This window comes from Chaetodon auriga, chromosome 10 (genome assembly GCF_051107435.1).
Source record: "Chaetodon auriga isolate fChaAug3 chromosome 10, fChaAug3.hap1, whole genome shotgun sequence".
Lineage (NCBI taxonomy): Eukaryota > Metazoa > Chordata > Actinopteri > Chaetodontiformes > Chaetodontidae > Chaetodon > Chaetodon auriga.
This window is the reverse complement of record NC_135083.1, coordinates 16,755,372-16,780,093: the sequence shown is the minus strand read 5'-3', so window position 1 is coordinate 16,780,093 and position 24,722 is coordinate 16,755,372. Positions and strand designations below refer to the sequence as shown.

General features: G+C 41.5%; 1 protein-coding gene across 7 annotated transcripts in view; it reads left to right on the top strand.

The window, feature by feature from the left end:
• Positions 1-24,722, top strand: part of chl1a (cell adhesion molecule L1-like a) — a 49,977-nt gene that overhangs the window by 12,160 nt on the left and 13,095 nt on the right. For 5 of the 7 annotated variants that reach the window (XM_076741732.1, XM_076741731.1, XM_076741727.1 and 2 more), the window contains exons 2-22: positions 5,307-5,482; positions 6,040-6,148; positions 6,305-6,492; positions 6,614-6,736; positions 9,022-9,192; positions 9,557-9,595; positions 9,794-9,899; positions 10,012-10,193; positions 10,312-10,446; positions 11,058-11,198; positions 12,466-12,577; positions 13,335-13,501; positions 14,298-14,463; positions 15,029-15,153; positions 15,386-15,490; positions 17,558-17,755; positions 18,173-18,243; positions 18,348-18,570; positions 19,471-19,586; positions 20,984-21,188; positions 22,167-22,289. In XM_076741732.1, coding sequence (XP_076597847.1) covers positions 5,401-5,482; positions 6,040-6,148; positions 6,305-6,492; positions 6,614-6,736; positions 9,022-9,192; positions 9,557-9,595; positions 9,794-9,899; positions 10,012-10,193; positions 10,312-10,446; positions 11,058-11,198; positions 12,466-12,577; positions 13,335-13,501; positions 14,298-14,463; positions 15,029-15,153; positions 15,386-15,490; positions 17,558-17,755; positions 18,173-18,243; positions 18,348-18,570; positions 19,471-19,586; positions 20,984-21,188; positions 22,167-22,289 — 2,887 coding nt within the window. In that variant the 5' untranslated portion in view covers positions 5,307-5,400. Of the gene's footprint in view, positions 1-3,031; positions 3,177-5,306; positions 5,483-6,039; positions 6,149-6,304; positions 6,493-6,613; positions 6,737-9,021; positions 9,193-9,556; positions 9,596-9,793; positions 9,900-10,011; positions 10,194-10,311; positions 10,447-11,057; positions 11,199-12,465; positions 12,578-13,334; positions 13,502-14,297; positions 14,464-15,028; positions 15,154-15,385; positions 15,491-17,557; positions 17,756-18,172; positions 18,244-18,347; positions 18,571-19,470; positions 19,587-20,983; positions 21,189-22,166; positions 22,290-24,722 lie in introns of those variants that run through there. The other 2 variants (XM_076741728.1, XM_076741729.1) reach the window with 2 other exon arrangements.

Below are 24,722 nucleotides of genomic sequence, written 5' to 3'. Positions count from 1 at the left end.
GGTTTTCACTACAGTGTGAACACGTGCATGAGGGGTTCTTTACTATCGTGTGACGTTGGTGTTTGACATCCTGAATTTTAAGTATGAGATGTTAAGTAGCCCAACCCATTGAGTTTAAAGTGGTTTGTGTACTTTGCTAAAAACAAAGATGACAAGGGACTGCTTTTGTTTGCAAAAACACTAGTATTTCTTCTTGAATAGTGTGTCTGAAGGCTGTCTTCCTCCCTGTCAGTCCCAGCAGATGTTTGTGGCCATCTGAAACCTCCTCAGTCACTGCTGTCATTGTCTGAGCTGACGGCAAAGCTCGCCATGGTGCGTGTCTTTTGTTTGTGCGGTTGTATGTCTGCTTATGTTTACATGTGGTTTTACATGTATTAACACTCACTGGAATCTTTTTTATTGTGATTTCAAACAACGTTTGAGAATGTGATTGAATCATGAATGGGTCTCAACCTCAGCTCAGCTGTTGTCATTGATTTATAGCACATACTTAGGTGTGGCTTTTTCATCCTTTCTTTAATTACACTCATTACACACATGCACTTATATTCCTCCAGTTATTTTGACCCAGTCATCTCATGTTGTAGTATGTTAAGCTTTTCGTAGGTTTCTTCAAAAGGTATTTTCTAATTACTATGTATTGGGGAGCTTTGCATAAAGACAGAAGCAAGCAAGTCGTAATTATCAGAAAGCACCAGAGGCAAGGAGTGTTGTGGAGGAAATGCATCATGACAAAGGCACGGGGCAGGGCAACCTTTTCAGTTAGTCACCGCAGGGAACTGAGGTGCTGGTGCAGACGTGAAGTCGGAATTCACAAATGAGGTTGGGTCTCGTTTGTTTTAACGTTCACGTTAATTTAACGAGCACAATGAAACTGCTCATGCGCAGAGACCCTGAAAACACTTAGAAGAGTCCTGTGTTTTCTCTCTTTTTATTTCATTCTGTGAGCTGTGAGTCAAAATAAGATCAGTGACACTTTGAATGTGAAATAAGTTGCTATATGTATTTAATGTCTTTATTTTGCTAACATGCTTTATCAGCAAAAATTAAATATTGAATCCTGTCCAGTGTGGTATGACTATGGCAGACACAAAACAGTTTTCTTATTTGACACACAGACAAAGAAGAAATTGTTTTCACAAGTCTGGTATGGCAGGTCAGACATACAAAAAAACGACCCATTATTTTCTTTATCAGTTAATCAGGAGATTATTTTTGATTAATTGATTAGTTGGTTGGTCAATAAAGTGACAGTTTCTCAGAGTTTGAGGTGAAATCTTCCAATGTCTTGTGTTGTCTGCAGTCCAGACCTCAGAATATTCAGCTTCCAATGATATAACACAGAGAAGAGTAGAAAAACCTCAAACTGGAGAAGCTGGAAGCATCAACTTTTTTTCTTCAAAAACAACAAGTTGTTGTCAAAGTAGTTCCTGATTGATTTCTATCAATTGCCTCAAAGTTGTATGTATTTGACTTCTTTATGCATCTATTTTGTAGCATTTTCAGTCTCCTTTTCTTTTGAAACTAACCTTGATTACGGTTCCCACAACATACAGCTGCCAGGTGACTCTGATATATCTATTTACTTAGACCTGTCAATGTATGTTTGGCGGTACTAGAGCTATTGTCTTTTGATTTACTTTAATCTTTTGTGTACATAGTCCCATGTATACATAGCATGTCAAGCTTTGAGTGAACATACATGTCCATTAGGCTTTTCCTCTCAGGTTTTTTCCCCATGTTTACAGAAGCCATGCTCTTTTCATCATGGAAAAGGTCCTTGTGAAGGGATGACAACTGTCTTAAATGGACTGTGTAACTTGTCCAGCAGCAGTGGCTTTAGGTTGAATTGTGGGCAAGTCTAAGTCCATCACTGCTTTAAAAGTTGGACAGTATAAAAAGTCTCACTTCCTAATTAAGAAAAATAAACAGAAAAGGAGGATAGATGTTTGGAAGAGGCTTCTAATATCTTTATTAGGCAGAGTGAATGAAGTTAAGCTACTTTCCCCTCCAGAACTGCTCACTTAAGCTTTCTTCAAAACATAAATCTGCCTTTCTTCACTTTAGAAGAGATCATTTCAGGCTAAGATGAGCAGGGAGCTTGTACTATGTACTTTCAGGCTTGAATATACTGGGACCTTGAATGTCAGCTCTTTTTCCTGCTGGTTGAATGACCCTGCAGGGCAGTGTGAGCATTGCTTACCCAATTGTTGTGGCCATTATGTCTTTATTAAGGCTTAGAAAATGATGTTGTTGATACATTATCCTTCTGTAAACAAATTAATAGTGTCTGTTGTGCTAACTGTATAGCAAATCCCTGCTTTAGTCCTTGAATTATAAATTGGGCCTGTTGAGAGAATTACGCCTCTGCATAAAAGGGATATTCAAGCTGTTTGAATAGATTCAGGAGAAATACAGATTAAACTGAATCAGTTCACCACACATCTCCAGATAAGAAACTATGCTTGCACAATAAAAACCTTTAAAAAGAAAGAAAATGGAAAGAAAGAGCCAAATCATGTGACCTGCTATCAACAACATCATGTCTATTTCAGGCATGTTCTACATTGCCTTCATCTATCAATACCCCGGAGCAGTGCATGGAAAGGAACGCACACTTCCACAAAAGCTCTGGTCTTCTGAGAGAAGATGACTCCCTTCTCCTTTCAATGGAGCTGAGACACATTGCATTAAAGTCAGTGAGATGAAACCAGGTGTAAATGGGTGTGCATAGTTTGTGGAAGGCAGGATGGAGGGATCCAGGAAAAAGGGAGACAGAGTTTGAGAGGGAGAGACATGCCTGTACGTCCTCTCCGCCCCTTCTTTAATGCTCACTGAGTAGCCCCGCAGTGCAGGCTTTGTCCCAGTCATTGTCACGGGCTTAGAGAGCCTCTTTGCCAAGTGAGAGGCTTTGGCGACATATGTCACTTCAGTGAGTCTGCTGTCGCTCCTTTAGCCGCTTGAGTGGAGGGGCGGGCAGGGAGGCGTATCTGTGCACCAGGACAGGAGCAACGTGAGGTGGAGGAGCAAGGACATGTCAGAGATGTTGGTTCAGAGAGAGTTGTTGCAGTGATCCCTTGATGGTCCTGTCCTGCACTTTTTCTGTGGACTTGTAGTGCAGCCGCCTTGGGCCTCGTCTGGAGGTGGACTTAAGATGTGGAATGACTCAAAAACCAGTGAGTATAGTGAATGAGAAGTGTTCTGGTTTTAGTCTCTGAGAAATGTTTTCTTTATGTATTTGATTAGTTTTTATATGTACCAATAATTTCTATTCATTCATCTGTACTTTGCAGCTGCACCAAGGTCGTCTATAGGGGTGCTGGTTTGTCTCAGGGAGGTTGTACTAAGTTTGAGTTTAAAGGAAGGGAGGGAGTCATTGTGTACGGTGTGTGTGGCAAGGATTAGTCATGTAGTATTCACACTCTTCCAGCCCTGGTCAACTATTGGTTTAGGAAACAAAATCCCTGCGGATTTGTGGCTATGATCTGCCATGTGTTCAGGTAATAGATCCTCTACTCCCAAAACAAATGCTTTGTTATGTGTTTACATAGGGACTCCACCCCATTTTATGCTCTAAGGATTTTTCCCTTTTAAAGTGACTCTGTCAGCTTTGTTTGAGTTACTTAAGGGGCAGGTTTGCAGAGCTTCACGTGCATATAAATCTTAGTAATTTACCTAACAGAAAGGCTCCTCAAGTGTGCAGCAGGCAGTGGATTTGCTGCACATGAAAGTTTCCTGTCAGGTTGTTACCGTGTTGCACGAATCTTGATAAAAGGTCCCACTTCTCATGTTGCTGGTGTATTCTGGGCCTCCCACCCAACGAACACACAGCGTGCTCTGCTGGGCTGATGTGGTTTTCTGTCTGTGATTTCAATCACAACTCTGTCTCTAAAGTTTTTACTTACGCCCGCACAATAGTACCGTAGGTGGTCTCTAATGCAAAGCTCTATCTGTGTGTGCAGGCATGCGCATGTGGGCGTGTGTGAAATACAGTATACAATAGCATTAGACCAAGAATGAGAGAGGCTTACAGCTTTATTACAACATGGAAATGTATGTTTACTCCACTGGAACAAACATCTAACCAGCTTTGTTTACCATTCAATCTGGCAGAAGATAATCACAAAAAGTCCTTATTGCGAATAATACTGTGCCGCAATCTCTCAATTTCTTTAATTGATTCTAAATTCAAGCAGCTTAATTCTGCAGCTAGTCTGCAGCAATTACCACATTAACCTTTCTCACTAAGAAGGGACAACTCATGCAGCTTTGCGTCCTCAGAAGAACCCTGAGTAGCACTCAGTCATTGTTAAACAGCGTACTGTATGACTGCTGGAGCTCCCCGTCTTCATTCTCCTGATAGCAGGATTAGCTAGAGGGTGAACCCATTTGGCGTTGCCAGTGCTGCCGCCACAGTCTCAGCGCTGTGAGAACTAAGCCGTGAAATACTGAAGGGCTTAAACCAATTTATAGTCTGCCATCTTGGATCTAGCAATCGTAGCAGACAGCAGCTTTGCGCCAGTCGGGTTTACTGTAAGCATGCCATGCGATGCCACCAGCCAAGCTTTACAGTTCAAAGGGTAATCTCCAGACAAGCGCTCTGCTGTGTTGTGCTGCGACATCACAACAATGAGGGACAACTGACTTTGAATGGCCAGTGTCCTCAATGGCAAATTTTGCATTAATTGAGAACAGGTTTCTTCAAATGGGCCTTCATACAGATCATTAAATTTCCTCTTTTATATAAATGAAAAATCCAAGATATTTAACGTGTACTCTAATTTGAAGTTTAATATTAAGGATTTAAAGTATTAAAATTATTTAATTCATTGCCGATACTCTCTACTCCTCCTTTGTGACTGCTCTGCCTTTGAGTGCTTAGCCTTCAGATTCATTCAATAAATGCCCCTTTGGTAATCTACATTTACTTGCAGAACATCATGAAGAGCATTATTCTTACCCTGAGGCACAGCATGTTTGAAATGAAATGATCAAAACAGAGCATTCTTTAATGTCTTTTGATTGGGATTATCACAGAAAAACACTGCTGTTTGTGGGTTTGATGTGTTTCTGTGTTGTCAGATCTTATTTCTGTTTTTCCTTCTGGTTTTCTTTAAAATGAAGTGCCTGTTTTCAACATGGCCACCCGAAGTGTAATTATCTGCAGCGCAGTTAGAGCGAAACAACTCTCCCTCTGGGACGTTCATTCAGCCCTGAACTTCTGTGATCCTAATCTGACCACTGTCAATCAAACTTATGATTTTTTCCGAGATGAATAAGTCGACCATGTTTTTTGACTCTTCCAGGTCCTCCGTGCCTCACGAATTCTAAGTGACGCTAGTTGATCTGCACCAACACGTTCTCCTGATCTCTCCGGTCTCCATTAAGCAGTAGAGGGTGATGAGGTCAGTTTGGATCCTGCAGCTTGTTCTGCTTTTGGCCTTGAGCTCCCGGGCCACGGACCTCAGTATCCCTCTGGAAGGTAAGAGTGTCATGACACTGATTAAAGCCATGCTTACTTAATCAGTGCTTAATCTCCAGTAAATATGAAGAGCTGATTTACAAGCTTTGATTGACATCTTATTTGTAAAATGAAGTGGTTGTTCAGTGTGTCAACTTTAATTTCCTCTCTTTCTACTTGGAGAAACATAACGTGTCAAAAAGGAGTGTTTATACTTGGAGTTGTCTATCCTGCTTGAGTATAAATGTTTGCAGCTTTTTCAAATTATGACAAACAAATAGCAATAGAGAGTAAACTGTTTAAGTGTTGCAGCATGAGTTTATTTGAGTAACGCTAAGAATACTTTGCAATTAAGTCCTGGTGTGCTATTTTAGTTCAGTGTCTGCGTAAGACACCTTCTTTCCAGATCATGTGCTGCTGTTGGCAAACAACTTTGCCTAACTTCTGAGCTTCAGACAGAGAAGCAGGAAAGAAAAGGACAAAGACTTTTTTTGCAGTGTAATCTTGTAACACAGTAATCATAAATTTTTCACAAATTTTTATCAAAAATTCTGTGTTTATGTGTCTTCATATTATAGTGGAGCAGCCTCCAACCATCATAAGACACACATCTGGTCGCCTTATTGTCCTTCCTTTTGACAACACGGTTAAGATCAGCTGTGAAGCCAAAGGCAACCCACCACCAGAGTAAGTGACAATGATCACTGTCATAAAAAAACAAAAAATGCCATCACTGATTAAGATGATTTATGACAGAGGATCATGGCTCTCATCACTTGCACAAAACACTCTGTGTGTCAGTGATTACTTGGTGGAAACCGACTGAATATTTTGTTCCAACAGATACAGATGGACAAAAGATGGCAAAGACTTCATCCCTCCACACACCATGACAAACAGCACAGCCCACACAGATGGCACTATTGTGCTTTACAACAAGCTCCTCGTCCAGTTTCAGGGTAAATACCGATGCTATGCTTCTAACAAGCTCGGAACTGCCATGACGGAGGAGATTGAGCTGATTGTTCCCAGTGAGTAACCTTTACAAAAGAAGCTCATCTATTATGTGAAAATGACAGTCACCATATAAGTACATTTTCTAAGTTTTCATGAGAAGGTTTTTTTAAGTTTTTTTTTTTTTTTTTTGATTAGGTGTCCCCAAGTTTCCGAAGGAGGACCTTCCTCCCACCGTTGTTAAGGAGGGAGAGCCAATCATCTTGCACTGTAACCCTCCAGAAGGCGTGGCCCCACGTCAGCTCTACTGGATGTCTATTGGTAAGCCAGGAAGCATCTATTCATGCTTGTAATTTATAGCATGATTTGATACCACTGTGTTGGTGCTGTACCTGCAACATCGTAATTATGTTGCTCCAGGACCATCATTGTGTTGCGATGTCTCAGTTTTGCAACTGGGGAAAAAGACCAAAGACATGGGAGAAGTTAGCCTTTCTAACACGCAGTTAACTAAACCATCACAACCTACTAAACTTGAATTCTACCTTTTGAAGAATGCACTAAGCAAACTTTGTGCTATTATTGTCACCTTCAAGTATACTTAAGTGTACTCAAGTAGTCCTTGAGTACAACTTGAGCAATGCTGGAGTATACTCCAAGTGTAAATACCTGCTTAATTGGCCCAACGTTTTACAAATCTAAAGTGACTTGCATCTAAACACTTGCAGTACATTGTATTATATCACCAATGTGATATCACCAGAAGCCTCTCTTGTGATGGAGGCACAAGAGCTTTTAAGCACTTTAGTCCCAGATCAGGTGCATCATTCAGCAATCAGATGTAGCACACCTGGGCAGAGCTACAGAGGACAATAGAGGAAAAGGGGCAAACAGCACAGTGAACACACAGCCGTAACACCAGTACACTTTTTCACACCTAAGCAAGGAGTTTTGTTGCCTACATGTAACCAAACTGCAACAGACAACTGGAAATAATAAGGAACAACATGTTCCACACAGTCTGCTGAGTGAAGGTCTGATGCTCGACCCACTCATCCACCAGGACCTGCACCCTATGCAGACTTTGTTGCCTTTTGGAGCTTGCTTGTCTTGGAGCAGCATTGATTATGATATTGTAGGACCAAAAGGCGGCAGTATTAAGGCTTTAAATGATCTTACTCATACAACATGTGGCCTGGTAATATCTACAGGCAGAAATGGCATCATTTTTGAGAGTTTCTGCTCAAAGACATTCCTGGTTTTGTACTCTGGTGAACACTTGGAAAGTGATGAAAATTAAAAATTAAAAGGAGAGTATGAGATAGATGTTCTGATCTTTGTATTGTTCACTCCTTTATATGGAAAATTTTAAAACTTGTTGAACTCAAGATTGAGTGTTTCAGATGCTGTTAGACCGACAAGCACTTAGTGTGAAGCATACTGATTATGAGTGAGAAACCAATACGGGATCATGTCCATGTCATTGCGGTATTGCCGGGCCATGTTCTTAGGTTCTAGGTTTTAGTGTAGATAGTGTGGAGGCCTGCATGCATCACGCCTTCATGAAGTTCCTCACAGATGAAAAGAAGTAGCTGGCGACACCATGTGCTTTAGCAGAGGCACGTCCTTCGGCTGTCCTCAGCCGCCGCTGGCCCTCAGTGAAGTTAGCAGTGACAATAAGAAGAAAGGTACACACTTGAGACCCACAGGTTTACCTCACATCAGGGCCCTTTTCCCCACCACTGCCAGGGAAAGTGATTTACTCTGTAAAAAGTCACTTCACGTCTGTCTGAAGTGCTTTGTCAGTGGGGGTTGAGTTTTCTCTACAGCCCCTTGAGAGCTCCTCAACCGCCTCCAAAAAACCTGACTGATGTCAGAGAGAAAATATAGGAGTTTTTTAGGTGCTCAAAAGGACAAGGCCTAGAGGACAGAGTGAATGGAAACACTTGACAACACAATTCTTCTTTTAAAGTTTCTTTAAATTCTTTGTTTTTTACTATATTGAACATGATAAAAGACACATAAAATATATTGTAACTGAAAAACACAAACACATCAAAGAGAACGGTGATGATGTGAGTGTCTACTCCCAGCAGAACGCTGCACTCTCTTCCTGCAGTCCAGTGTTAGAAAACTATTGTTGGCTTTGTGTTGGTGACCTGTCTTTCCCTCAAGTGCTTTGTAACATAAATCAGAACCAAATATGTCCTTTTTTGTGAGTTTGCTTTGAACATTGACAAAGCACCCAATGACTTAGGGCTGTGTCTTAAATGAAGCTGTTAAGCTCTTTGAATGGGCCGACCGAGGAGTGACACAGAGCATCACTGACCCGTGACTTAAATATGGCTCTATGTAAACCAAGTATGATGTCATAATGTAGTTATGAGTTCAGTGGCTCTAGGAAACTCTTTGGGGCACTTCCATTAACGTCCAGCGTATATGAGGCCACACTTACTATCTCCTATCTTATGACCTGAGTCTCATCATTAGGTTGTTGTTCACATCCATTTCAGCCACAATTAGTCTCAAAAACGCAGGCTGACATTGTGCACAGCTGTTGTCTGCATTGATTGACATTTCATTGATACCAATATGCTTTCTTCCAGATCTCCAGCACATTACGCAGGATGAGAGGGTTTCCATGGGCACCGATGGCAACCTGTACTTCTCTTATGCCTTACAGAATGACAGCCGTCAGGACTACTGTTGCTTTGCTTCCTTCCACAGAATACGCACCATTGTCCAGAAATCCGCCATGGCTGTGGTGGTCAAGAGCTGTAGGTTTACAAAACAGTTTCTTTGTGGCTTTAGCTTGTGTGACTGTAGCTTGTGTGTTTATCATGCCATCAAGGACAGATTCCTGAGAAGTTAAAATACAAAGAAATTATACAAATCAGCACAGCCCATGTTTGCTTTTCCCCCCAGAGGTGTAAAAAGACGGCATTTACGTGTATTTTCACTATTTTTCTTGTTATATGTAGTGTGTTCTTCTGGTGCATACCAAGAGGCAGGGCTTGCCTTGTCATGTTTCTGCTCTATGAAACTCTGCTATGATGCTGGGTTGAGCAATAGCTGTGGGTTAAGACAAACGTCACCGCCACTACCATTGTTATCCTCACAGTATTTTCTTTTTCGTTCCAGTGAAATCTGACAATGAATCTGCTGACAGCACCGATGCCAGTGAGTGATAAAAACACATCAAAGGCTTGACAACATAAATCAAAGCACATTTCATATTATGTGAACAGGCAGCACAGTTGGTTTGCATGTTGCAAACAGTTGCAGATAACAGATTGACTGTAAGATTGTATGGAGATGATGTGATTGTTTGAAATCGTATGTACTGTTCGACTGAGGAACACTGTTGTGTTCAATAAGCCCCCCCAGTGAGGATACCCAGCCTGCTGCTGCCCTCTGGTGTTCAGACAGAGAAAGTGCTCTTGAAGGGAGAGAGACTGCAGCTCGAGTGTATACCACAGGGATAGTATGTATACATGCTGTATCATCACAACTGCAACCACGTTGTCACTGTGCGTGATCTGTTATCATATTCATCTGCCATTATGGCTCATAAATGTCATTGTTTCATGTCACAGTCCCACCCCGAAGGTAAGATGGATGAAAATGGGAGAGGAGCTACCTCCACGAACAGAACTGAACAACTTTGGAAAGCTGTTGACCATATCTGCTGTGGAAGAGAGGGATGGAGGCAAATACATGTGTACAGCCAAAAACTCTGCTGGAGAGGCTGTCCACTACTTTGATGTAATAGTGGAAGGTAGGTCAACGCCAGGAGTTAATTGCGCATGTATTTGTGTTTCAAAGAGAAAGCTGTTGACACAGGGATTGCAGTTGTTTTGACTCAGACCAACACAGCTCTTCTTAACATCTCCCAGAGCCGCCAAAGTGGCTGACAGAGCCTCCTCAGAGCCAGCTGACTGTGATTGGGTCTGATGTTCACATCAAGTGCGCGGTCAGTGGAAAACCACCGCCAGACATAACATGGAGGAAGAACGGAGAATTGTTCAGAGGTGAGTGGGAATAATTTGAGCTGTGGTTTTATGTATCTTTTGCCACTGGGCAGGAGGACGGCGCATCGAGCAGCTACTCCAAACTTCAACCACACGACCCTGAGTTCAAATCCACAAGTAGCCGTTCCGCTAGGTGTTCTTCAAAGCTCATGAGACAGGCTTGATTCTTTGACAGGCAATGATTTGCATATTTTCATAATTTCAAATACAGACCACACTGAACTGGAGTATATTAAAATGAATAGCACTGTGTTCTTTATTGCTTAAAGTATATGTAAGAAAATTTATTTTACAGTGTCTTACTGCAGAAATATGTGGTCTAAGAATGGTTTGTTATAATCATTATGAAATACAAACATGACATGCAACACAATGTTGCAGGAGTGGTGCAGTGGTGGTTTTTAATCTCTGCTCGAAAAATGCCTTATACAATTAACTGATTATCAAAATTTTGCATGTTTTCTGTTGATTGACTAATTGATTAATCAACTAAGCATTTCAACTCTCATTTTTATCAGATTTGTTCTGTGTTGATGTCGAAAGTTGAAAGTTTTGCTGACAGATGATGCCGTCCCTGTGAAATGATGCTCATGTCTGTCTGTTGCTGACAGATGACCCACAGAGCAGCAGGCGAGTGCTCGATGACACTGTGGTGCTTCATAACGCCAGACCAGAAGACACTGCAGTCTACCAGTGTGACGCCTCCAACCGTCATGGCGGTGTTCTGGCCAACATTAACATCATGGTCATGAGTGAGTATTACTGCAAGACTGAAGCTCTGCACTGGCAGCCAGGACAGAGTTATTAGCTAATAAACGCAGTCGCCACTTTATGCACTGGGGTCTGGGAAATGTTGTGTAGTTTGCGTGGGCTCAAAAGCATTTCACAGTTCCCTCAGATTTTGAAGTGGTTCATTCTGTCTGCAAACATTGTTTTATCTGATCCCAAACGTTCTCAGGGCTCATCGTCATCCTGGAAACATTTGCCTAAAGATAGATTAAAATCATGTCAGACAACGCTGGGTCAGCAGCACTTTCAGTAATAGATCCCAAGATTTATATCGGCTACAGCAAATTTGGTCCTCTGGTCTGGTCGTCCGTCAGGTCTTCCGCTACCGTAAACAAAAAGAATCACAAACATGTAACTCACAAGATGTTCTGCAACTGCTGCTGCTGTATCCCATCTGTCTGACTAAGCTGTAGCTCTCATTCAGCATTTCTTAAAAAACAGGGGTTTAAAATCCATATTCTAGCATAAATGTGTTAATTAGTGATTAATGTGTTAGCATGCAAATAAACTACAGCTCCCGTGAAAATTGCTTAACATGGCAATGCAAATAATATGGTTTCTTCCATATCCATGAAATCCACCATCTCTGCTCTTGTTATTGTAGCTGTGGTCTCTGTGGTGTAAGACAGCTAAACCGCTCAGTCCTGCTGTGATGGCAGCAATGCAGAGCTGCAACGTTTGACTACTTTCAGTATCAACCATCAATTAGCTTATTAAGTCATTGCTTTCTTGATTAATTGATCCATTGTTTTGACTACAAAGTGTTCGACAATAATAAAAAAAAGATTAGATTGCTGGTTTTGTTTTGTCTAACAATGTACTTTATGTCAATTAATCAGTTAGTAACATAATTTCAGCTCTACAGCCATGTTTGACCTACATGCAGGTTAGAAATGGTTAAGAACAGTAATATTAACTAAACATTGGTCCTTATCAAGACATATTGAATGAATCACGCGCCATACTGTTGAGCAAGTTTATGTTCCTAGATGTTCAGATGTATTGTAAATGTCAGTGGGATTTCAGATGAGGTTTTCTTGCTCTGGCACTTTAGCTCTCTGTAAGAAATGTTACGATATAGCTGTTGAAGAGAGACGAGCGTTTCCTGTCTGTGTTTGAATTGTGTCTGTATTTTCAGTCTTCACTTCTTCATGTCTTGTGAAAAAATTCTCAGAAAGCAATTTGACATTTTTAGCAGCTGTAATCTCTCGTCCTTCACCTTCTTCTTAGATATGCCTCCTCAGATATTGACAAAGGACGACCAAGAGTACGATGTAGTACTAGGAGGAGACATTGTTATGAACTGCAGTGTTTTCAGCTCTCCACCACCAACCATCTCTTGGTAAGTGATCACCAGGGCCAACAGGTATTAGTCTTGGTGACAGGTGTTGTGATGACAAAAGAACTTGGTTTTATTCATGTCTTCACATCTCTGCATTAGTCAGTTATGTGTGGTTTGCAGATTTCTGTGCTGTGGTCTAAAGAATGAAGCAGAGCACATACACTATCACCGCAGTGAGTCATACTATTAATCCCACACTGCTGCAGGTGTCTGCATGACATGATGTTGACACTTATATCTGTTTAATGAGATAATCCTCTTCCGTTCCTTGAAATTGGGCTAATTAAATCCTATTAACTACCACTGCAGCTCTGCTGCAGTTCTACAAAAGGGAAATAGGATCTGAGACAGTCCATGACAAAATACTCTTAACTTCACAAAGACCCTCACAATGTCAGCATAGTTCCTCTGTTTGTATTGGATGATAATCCAGCAACACTAACCATGTCTTGCTTGGTTTTGGATTAAGCCATAACTCAAACCTGCCTAATTCAGCCAAAAAGAGAAGCTATACATCACTGTTTTTTAGAAAGAAAAAACCCTGAAATAGAAAGGAAAAATAACATACAATATACTGAAGATGACTTACTGTAAGACTAAATAGACGTGGTTCACTTGGCTCACATCTGACCTAAACCAAATACTTATAAACTAAATACTGGAATTGGCACCAAAATGACATACTATGATGTGCACTTCTGCTGTCGGACAAGTTGCACAAATGCTCTAAAAGAGGTGTGAAAACTTTCTCTCCCAGGACCAAAGATGAGACTCCAGAAACCATCGAGGGGGAACGTTTTGTGACTCTCCAGGACGGATCTTTCCGAATCACCAGCGCACAAAAAGACGACAGCGGGAAATATGTGTGTTCTGCCTTCAACACGGAGGGCAAGTCAGCTGTCAGTGCCGTGCTGGATGTGAAAGGTATCTCAGCAGCACCAATAGTTTTGACTTTCTTAAGCAGGATTAGGACCAGCCTCTGCACACGACTATTCATTAACGGGCCAGCTCACCCAAATGACAGTTTTCAGGTGTTTCTATCTGCTTGGCTAGACTAGAGCTGTTTCGTGTTGTTATTCAGGTGAACTGACCCTTTGAATTGAAGTCATTGTGGTTGTGTACATGGTCTGGCACTTTTATAACTGAGTTGTTGCAGGTCATTTGTTCCATATAAGGGTCAAAATGAACCAAAAAAATAAAAACAAAAGCAGTGTTGTGTTGTTTTACATGGAGTTTGAGATCTGGAAGGTAGAATCCTGTTCATTTCTTTGCCCTGCTTGGACTGATCAAGTTGTCTGTCTCTGTGAAGCATGCTTGTGCTGAAAAGCCAATAAAAATGTTAGCATCTAGACTTTAAATCCATCTTTCACTGATGTTGTAAAAAGATGCAGCCTAAATAATAATGTGGTGGAACATATTTGGAAATCTATTTTTCATGGACATTTCATAAATGCAAATTATCATGGAAATTTATTGAGCAATATCAGGACATTTCCATTTTCATTACGCGTTTCACAAATCAAAGAGACAGTTACTGCAAGAAAGACTCATTTATAAAGTAAATAATTTGGCTGAACTTCAAATATTCACATCTTAGTTGAAGCATGCAGGAAATATGAATAATTCTTCCTCCTGCCTAGCAAGACAAATATCATTATGTTTTAATCTTATCTGTTTAATGTATGCGCCTTTGTCCCTGGCTTTTTCTTTTAATCATTAGACCCAACGAAAATAGTAGCTCCACCTCAGGACACGCAAGTCATCAGTGGGACCAGAGCCCAGTTGACGTGTAAGGCAGAGTATGATAAAAGCCTGCGGGGCTCCTTTGAAGTGGTATGGAGGAAGGATGGGGAGGAGATCCCACCTCCCGTTGAGGAAAATTCCAGGTAGGTGGCTTTGGTTTGATAGTGTTTCCGTCAGATTTCAGGTGTATTTGTGTTTAAGATGGCTTCGTTCAGTGTCTTTATCTTTATGCTAATGCTCAGGGAGAAACAAAATGAATGAAGAATCCCTAGAGCTTTGTTCCTTATCCTAATCAGTAGCAGTTCAAAGACTTCGGGATTTTGTTGGTCTTTTGTCTGCCCAGAAGGTTATTTTTGTTTGTTGTGTCTGGATATTAGTAATTTGTTATCTAACACCAAGCCACAGTTTTAGTAACAGTTGTTGGAGAGTTAGGCCATAGCACAAACTGCTACCATAGCAGAATCTGGTCTAGAATCTGGCACCTATAAACCGTGATTGTCTATCACTTTGTGCGTTTCGGTGCAGATCCAGACTGAGCTGTGCATGAAAAAATTTTTTTTTTCTATTATTTCCTATTATTCAAATCAATAACAGTGTTTGTGCAACTTTGGTGGAGGTGCTGTACATGCTCACTGAGAGCTCACTGCTTGATTGACTGATTGAATTTGTATTCTGGCTTTATACTAATAAATGTGCTTATATGTTCAGGTACTTTGTGGACGATGGCATGCTGCAGATCATGAATGTGAACCTGAGTGACCAGGGACGATACAAATGCACTGTTAGAACCAGCCTAGATGAGGACCATGCTACTGCAGTACTCACCATACTCGGTAAGAGGGTTTTGTCAATAATAAGTATAGAATAAGTAATAAGTATAGAATATAGTTAATTATTGATGATGTGTTCTTTGAAAGGACTTGGCATACTGTGATATAAATAATTTAAAACCAGGTGCTGCATTGCGGTTTGATGTTGCTATCATGTTTAGCCCCTCCAGATGTTTTGGTTATTAAACTGACGACGCCAGACATCTAATGTTGTTTAATGCAATTTGTGTTGCAGACGTTCCCGATGCTCCAAAAAATTTAAAGATATCTGAATTCAAGAGTCCAAGGAATGTCAGCCTGTCTTGGGAGCCCGGGAGTGATCACAACAGCTCTGTTACAGGTAGATGTTAATGTAGAAGAAGCAGAAAATCTGAAGTCTGAAGGGGGGGGGGGGCGGGGGGTTAGTAGTGGTGCTAAATAATGCAACATTGAAACTGCATTTACTCAGAGATCAACAGTTGCTTGTATACTGTGCACTGCTGTGATTGTCGGTCGTTAAACTTTAGTTTACAGGTTACATAATGATGTAGTTACTATGTAATTATGGTGCAATTACAAAATAATTTATTAGGAGTGTGGGCCCATGCCAATTCTGGACACACCCCGGCTGAACAAATAAAATAGAACTTAGTAGAATGGAATTGATTCTAACTTTATGGTACAACCAGAGGTGGAAGTTTTTTTTTTTACTCACTGTAGAGACAATGAACAACATAACAGTATAGATAGTAACACATAAACAAATTATACGACTCAGGAAACTGGCACTTGAGCCTTACCTTTTGTTCAGCTGTGTTTCTGGAAGATAACTTACACAGAATTAGGTTGAACTTAATCACCCAACACCTGCATTAGAAGTGTTCTTTGATGCACGATAATTCAGTTACTGCACAGGACTAAATGTTGTCATGTCACCTCTTAACAGAGACTGCAGCTGCGATCGCTGTTGAGTGCAAACTAAAGTTCTTTCACAAGTGACGGCTGCAAATCGCTGTGAAGCGCTGACGATCCTGGCGGGGAAGCTTGTGTCTCATTTATGCTTCAAAAAGCAACTCGTTTATTTTTGGAACGTACTGATGATAAGAATTTATATCAGTTGAAAAGCGTATCCTCATGTTATGTTTATTAGCTGTGATCAGAAACTAGAGCAGACAAGCCTGAAGAAGATCCTTTGTTAGACTGAAAATGTGTTATCATTTTAGTCGTTTAATTAAACATCTCAGAACAAGAGGCATCAGTAGTAAGGTCAGTCCTTCTCTAAACAATATCCATGGATCACACGGTTTGGCTCAGCACCAGGTGTGTGTATAGAAATATTCAGTTAATGTCATTAATTTGCCGTGGAAATTGCTAAAAAGCATGACTGTGTCTGAAATTACTCCCTCATTTACTATTTATTGAGGCCTGCAGGATAAACAGTGAGTCGGGTACTCTCGGGGAGTAGTAACCTGAGACTTCGGACACATAGGAATCATCCTCAATTCCAGCACGTTCTCAGGTGTAGTGTTGCATAACTAATGGAATTTCGGGAACAGGGAGGAAGCTATGCATTAGGGGATTTTTTTTTTTGGCAAAAAGCAGTTACAGTTTGCAATAACTGTTTTCCTTTTCATCATCACCTTGCGAGCTGATATTTTCAACATGTCGAAACAATTCCTCCTTTACACATCTAGCAGTTACAGAGTGACATGAGCGCTCATTTGAAGTCCCATTTCTGGCCATTTGATGAATTTAAGACCAATATTCACTGTCTTTAGCTCTGTTTTTGGCCTCGACCATCTCCCGAGGGATCTGGCTCTTTAGCTGCTAAATGTTCCACTATGTTTGCCAGCTAGTCACTTTGTCTGTGTGCTGTTTGGTGCTGAGCAGGTAGTGTACAGTGGGTTTTTAGAGCTTTTTCACTGAAAACAGCTGCCTGCTGCAGCCGAAAATGACCCCTCTGATGTCTGATGTCTCTGTGTTAAGCTGAAGTCAGGAGGCAATTAACCAAGTTTAGCTTAAAGACTGGAAGGAGAGTGAAGCGGCTAACCTTTAGTCCACAGTTTAAAAATCAGCCTACCAACACCCTTTTAGCGTTATGCTAAGCTAACCTAATCGCCTCCAGCTTGTACTGAATGAACAGTGACGAGAGTGGTATCAATCCTCACAGCTCACTCTCAGAAAGGAAGTATATAAACATTTTTACCAGGATGTTTATCGTGTGTCCTTAATTTATTCCTTTATGGTATTGCACATCTGCAGTGGTCTAGATGGTCTGGTGAAAGCTTGAAACAGGTACTGTTTAACGCTATCAGTCGTATAATGGCCTGTACAGTGCAATAAAAGGAGTCTAATGAAAGCTTTTTCAGCAGTTGTGATTATAGCTATAACTGAATGTGTATGTCTGCTGTCTCCTCCATGAGCACAGAATTCATAGTGGAGTTTGAGGAGAGCCAATGGGAGCCCGGCAGGTGGAAGGAGCTACAGAAAGTCCCCGGTAACCAGGCAACAGCCGAGCTGGCGCTACACGGCCACCTTAACTACCAGTTCAGAGTGTACGCTCTTAATGCTGTTGGACCCGGACCCCCCAGTGAGCCCACTGAGAGATACAAAACACCCCCTGCTGGTGAGACCCGCTCCCTTTAATTAACATTTTCTGCTGTGGTTATCTGCCCGTTGTGACAGCATGCAGAGTTTTAACATTTCATTTGAATGTGCAGAGAGGCTCTGTGTGGAGGGGCCAGCTTTGGCCACAGGACTTTGTCTCAGTAGGGGGTGTGGATATTTTTGGGTGTCAAAAGCCCTTAAAGTCCTAAAGTATTAGCTGCAGCACATGTTTCTGCTTAACCTTGGCTGTCATTTTAATTTATGCGTATGCATGAAGTGAGGATAATTGTGCCAAACTGTCCAAACACTCTGTTCTAGCTGAACAATATAGATATTTGCATTTTAGCAGTGAAAGACTGTCGCTGAAATTAGTAAGATGAACTCCTTTGTGCTCCTTTTCATTTTTAATATACGATCACACAACTTCTCTTCAAAGCTCCTGATAAGAACCCAGAAAACATCAAAATTCAAGGTCATCTTCCTCATCAGATGGATATTAACTGGGAGGTAAGAGAAAGAGAATCTATCTGTAAGACTGTGCACAAGAAACCATTAAAGAAGGGACACATTCCTCAGGATTTCTAAATCTTCGGGTTGCTGTTCTGTTGTAGCCTCTGCTGCCTATTGAACACAATGGCCCAGGTCTTGAGTACAAGGTGAGCTACAGGAAACTGGGGGTGGAAGATGTCTGGAGGGAGCATCTGGTCAAAAGACACTACTTTCTCGTGAGGAACACGTCCACCTTTGTTCCCTACGAGATCAAAATTCAGAGCAGGAACAGCCACGGCTGGGGACCAGAGCCTAAAGTTGTTACTGGTTACTCTGGAGAAGATGGTGAGTTATAGACTAAATACATCCTCTGTTGTCATTAACACATTCAATTCAGCGTTTCCTGTTTATGTGCAACTCACTTCGGCTCTTCTGTTCCATTTAAGCATACCCTGAGGCTGAACTAGCACATGTAGCTGTTGTTTTTGCTCGTCACTTATTGTGAATTTTTTGTGTTATGGCGTCCCTCCCTGTCGTCAGCCGTCTTTTGGCATTGTCTGCGGGAGAATGTGTCAGGTTAAGTTCTTTCCTTTTTTTCCTTTTTCCCATGGTTTTAACCCCGTGCAGGTGTGCAGTAGTGACTTTTCCTCCCCTCTGAAAAAAAAGGGAAAACTCCTTTGCTAAATCCAGCAGGTGGCAGATAACCTTTGTAGAGCAGAGCGATGTCAAATTTCCACTTGTGTCTCAGAAGCTGTGGGAGATTTGACAGATCTTGACGCACTTTAGACCTACTGATGCACAATGGCTGCTTCTCTCTTTTAGTGTTTGATGTGCTTCCATCCTTTCCTGCTACCAGCACAGTGACATGTAGAGCAGAAAATATTTAGAGCATTTTTATTCCATGATTGGTGAGGTATTTGTCCCTGCTGAAAGACGAGGAAAAAAACAAAAAAACACTGCTTTGAACAATGAAGCTGTCTCATTAGTATGTGTTTGTGCACATTTATGCTGATCCACCAGCTTCACTGTTTTTATTTACCACCTTCACCAGCAACACATCATTTCTGCACAGCCTAAACCAAAAAAAAGGCGATTTTCTTTCTTTGACAGCTCAGACCGTCGAATTAGGCTGTTTTCCTTTTAGTTTTCTTTCTTTATACATGTTTTATGGTAGTTTTAAAGAGTCTCTGCAATGCTGACCTGTTGTTGTCAGCGTGTCCTGACCTCCCTCTATGTGTTCTTCAGTCCCGACTGCAGCTCCACGGGATGTAGCAGTGGAGGTGTTGAACACCACTGTTCTGAGAGTTAGCTGGACCCCAGCTCCACCTGCCACAGTTAGAGGTCATCTAGGGGGCTACGATGTAAGTTTTCATGGTCCTGATGCACGATTTCTTTCTGCCTATATTGTGTAACTGAAGACTTTCAAAGCAACAGAGAGACTCTAAGCAACAATGATTTTGTAGCACGGTATTTTACAATACAGGCAATTACGTGTACATGAGGTAGGTACAGTTATTACCATCAGTTAGTAGATAATACAGGTGCCAGCAGATAATGAGCTGCAGTTGGTGCAACTTTGCTCACTTACAAAAGAATCTGTAATTATAGGGGCAAAACTGCAATTGTAGAGGGTCCTGAAATTATATACTTATTATTTACTGAATACTCATATAGTTATTAATGTCATCTAACATAAAGTGCTCCAGTAATTTTTTCCTGCAATGATGGAATGACAGCAGGCTAGAACGTGTCACTGGTTGATAATACTTGCTTCAATTTGGAAGGTTAACTCCACCTGGATTACCTGCTGCAATTAGATCGTTATTCAAACACATTTTCTCATCAATCTCGTTATATATGAGACATTTCCTGTTTCATTCCTTTTCACTGTCCTCAGTGTGTCTTATCCCAAGAGTGTCAGCCTCAGCCCTTCCACAGACAGATTTATATACATAAATGCAGGAGAAGTGTCATGAATAATATGTAATAAGCACATAGAGAAAGATTATTCTGAAACTATTGGTTTCAGATTTTGTGGTTGAAGATTTTGTGTTTGTCCAGCCTGAATCATTCTCGCTGTCTGTATTTCAAACTCCTCTAATTGCCCTTTTCTGAACGGTGCACCTTTTCTGGTGGAATGGTTTTGTCATTAGCCAGCTAAGAAACAGCAGCACACCCCCTGTTGAGGATGAACTCAACGATGAGATTTGAGCGTGCTCACAGAGGCACCTCAGTTTAAAGAGAAATAGGCTTGTGAATTAAGCCAGAAATAAATTCACAGATTGCATTTTTGCAGCCTTCTTTATTTTCACCTTTAATTAATGTGTCATCTGATCAAAGCATTTGCGTATCTATAATTCAATGAAGACATAAATGTGATAATATTGTACAATATTTGTAAAAAATATGCTTTTTGGTACATTTTCCCTTATTGCACTCTGACACCTGTATAGCTGTTTCCGTTGAAAGCATGTAGGCGGCACAGTGTTTGACAGTGTGACAATCACAATGCGTCTGTGTGAAGAAGCTATTTTAACACACACATCACTTGAGGTTCAGATTTGCAGGTTATATGTGATGTCTGACTTCAGATAACTGCCTCATTAAAGGGGAAGACAGACTTTAATTGCTGCGGCTCAATATATTGTATCTCACTATTCTGTCTTAGTGTCTGATTCCATCTTTCTCCTCCTCTCTTTCCTCTCTGGGGTCTGTTCAGACTTGTTCCTCACCATTGTCCATTACTTCCCTCTCACAGGTCCACTGGACGAGAAAACGGAGTCTGCTGAATCCCAATAAGATTTTAGATGAGCGCCAGTCCATGTCCTTTCCTGGGAAGAGGACTCATGCCATCGTGCCGGGTCTTGAACCTTTCTCTGAGTACAGACTCACTGTCAATGTTTTCAACAAGAAAGGCAATGGGCCCAGCAGTGACCCGGTCTCCTTCAGCACTCCAGAGGGAGGTGAGGTGGCACAAACACACACCATAGGGATTCTTCTCACACAAATAAAAGATTGCGGAAAAATCCATTAATGACATGGTGGACATTTAAAGTGAGTCAGACAACAAGACAAGGGATTGAAACACAAGCACACATTTCATTTACATCAAAATCCCCCTCCACTCACAAAATGTGTTTTGCTCATTGTTACATCACTTGGATGTTTGCGCTTCACTGTGCAGAATGATAAGTGAGCACAGTCTGACACTAGAAGGCTGTTTTGACTGTTTTCAAATTCATTTGTGAGGCAGGAAAAGTTTCTCCGTGCTCACCTTCACTCTGAGCTGCACCTACAAGCATGAACTGTGACATCACAACGCGTCTGGAAGTCAAGCACGGTTCAATCTGATGTGGACACTTGAAACCTCCAGTGCACATACACTGATAATGGACTGTAATGGAACCTTTTGTGGAAAAAACATCAGATCCAAATTATAATTCTATTTTTATACGTCTCACAAAATGTTTGGAGAGGATCTTTGAATTTAGCAGATACAGTGAAATGTTTAGCCTTAAGACCAGGAGAGGAAAGAAGAAGTCATCAAAGGTGACCCGATGAAGTTTTCCATGAGAGTACTTGTTAAAGGCACGTCAGCCTTGTGAAACGACAAAGCTGCTTGAAACAGACAAACTGTCATGTGCTACATCAGTGTGGTTTTTCATCTGCTTAATGAGGAAAGGGTAAAGAAAGCTCTTAAAAAAGTTTCGAGCACGAAAGAATAAATATCAAGCATGAGGAGACACTTGACACGAGAGAAAGAAATCGTAACTCATTTTGACGTGACTGACTGTCTTGATTCAAGCATCCTAAAAATATTCTTTCACACTGAAACAGACTGGCAGTCAGATGTAACGTTTAACCAGCTCCGAATAGATCACAAGCTGCCTGAGAAACATGTCTGTACAGTCGATCCATTAACATGTGTGTGTCATTCTTAGTGCCTAAGCAAGTGCCCATCCTGACCGCCTCCAACGCCCAGGAAGACTCCGTTTTGCTGGTGTGGGGCCCACCGCTGGAGACAAACGGCATCCTCACCGGTTATCTCCTGCAGTACCACCTCCGTATGTACACACCCCGTGTTCTTTGACTTACACAGTGTAGACCTTGAGTGTTTTCATCAATAGATCCCTTCATGCTGTAGCTTTGCCTGTTGTGTCTGGCGTTGTGGGTGACGTGTGGAGGGGCTGGATGTGGGATACTACAGCTTACCTTTGAGCCTACAGGCTGATGCTCATCTGATGAACCTGAAAACACACTACATGAACTATCATCCACTCCCCTCTCCCTTCCCTATCCTCTCCTGTGTTATCATAGCAGACACTAGGTTGCACTGTTTAACGCTGAATGCTGCACAGTGGTCTGCAGCAGCCTCGCTGTTATGTATCTGGACATGCTGCATATCTTTTTTGTTTTCTGGGGAATCTGCGCTGTAGGATTATGAGATGATATTGCGTACTGAGTTATTTCTACACTATTGCTCATGTATATAAAAGGTCATGTTTGTATGAAGCTCTTGTGATGACAGACATACCAGCTGTGTCTTGAGGCTGAGATATTGTCATAAAGGTAAGCAGAGATGGAAAGAGTACTAGAATGTGATACTGTAATAAAAGTATTGTTGCTTTAAAGAAACTTTACTCAAGCAGAAGTACTTTTGTAAAAATGTACTGAGATACAGGTAAGTTAGATTTTTTTAATTATCGTGGGGTACTATTATAGTAAAAAGTAGTAAAACATATAGTAAAAACATCTTTAGGCTACAGTTGCATTGAATTTCAATCCAACAACACTCGTGAAACAACATCACTTGATATGTCCAACCCAACAATAAATTCCAAAAATCCATCTGTAAAGACAGGTTTGGCAGCCTGTGTGTACACCTGATCATCAGCTATAAATATACAACGGCCTCCCTCCTCTTGTGTAACCTCACAAGAATTGAAAGAGGACAAAACTCAGACAATAAGCGACCAACAATGAATAAAAAGAGCTTTGGACACTGGTCTGTACGACAAGCAGGTTAGGCTACAAAAATGAAATAACTGCCACTTGAACAGCAGAATAAACATCACCAGAGATTTTAAACAGTATAAGCTCCACAGACACACATGTTAAAGAGCTGCACACTGCGCAGCACGCAGATGCCAGGCTACATCGCTAGGCAACACAGTGGCTGTTGATGTCCCTCTCCGTGGTTGTTGTCTTCAGCTGTCTCTGAGCAGCAGTCTGTGAGCCCCGTGCACCATGAAATCCACAACAATCCGCTCTTGGTTCAACTTCTCCACTCAGCCTCTCTGTGTCTCTCTGCACTCTAAAGTTTTCAAACATTTTGAGCTGAACGAGGCTCTGCAGTTACGACGTGACAGAAATACAGCAGAAAGGCCTCACGCACCGAACGAGGAGGTTCCTCAGCAGTGTAGTATCTGTCAGACTGCGTCTTGAAAATTCACATATAACTATCGTCGTTCATGAGAGCAAGTGCCGATTTGTCTCCGATCTGGGATCTGGGACTGTTGGCGAGTGGAAACTGTCAAAAAACGTGATTGTTTTGTATCCTCGTGCATGATTGAGTGGGTTCTGAAATCATGGAGCTGTCCAGCGGGTATATGGCGTTTACCTGTCTGTCGTGCAGAGCACTGTGGAGCCCCCCCCCCCCCCCCCGGGGTCCACTGAGAGAAAAAAGCCATGCTTAAATCTGTATTCTCGGTTTACAAATGCATGTCCACGGTTTGTAAATGAGCTCTCAGATTCATGATTTGCACACCGTGTGCATGTATTCTGTGGGCAAAATATGGATTATGAATCAGAGAGCATGGTTTATAAATTTAATTTCTGACCCCAGGGGGGCTCCGTAGACTACGCCACTGGGGATTTTGTTACTCTTCCTCTGATTTCAAAGCCTACACTCTCACTGGCTGACATTTCTGAAGTCTTTTGTGTAAAATGTGAGGGCAGAGACAGCCCTTTGCCGCCTCCACCAGCACCCACGGAGTCTGGCCAGCTCTTCAATACACTCTGTCCCCTTTTCCTTTCTGCCTTTTCCCATATCAGATGTCAGACTTTACACAGATATTCCAACACAATGCAGGCTGTGGGTGTTGGAGGTTTTTACTGATTCATCATGTAACTCAAAGATATTTCAAATTTAGGCTGCTGTTAATTCATTGAACATCATGCATGTGGTACTGGATGCACAGCCCGTTGAGTCATGAAACTGCTGTGTAATGTCAGTAGATGATCTGAAGCAGCACAGGTGTGGCATTATATTCAGATCTCACCTGCATTTCAACATTGATATAGTAATGATATCAATGAGAGGGTTTGAGGTGTCTTTTCTCTTCTTTCTACGTCATGCACAAATGCTATACTTTGATCTATAATGCGCGTTTGGTAATACATCATGCTGCTTGTGATTGTTACTCGTCTGATTTCCTCTGCTGCCTCTGCCTTATGTTTAATTTCTTTCCCTTTGTTTCTTTGTGTTCCTTCTGCTT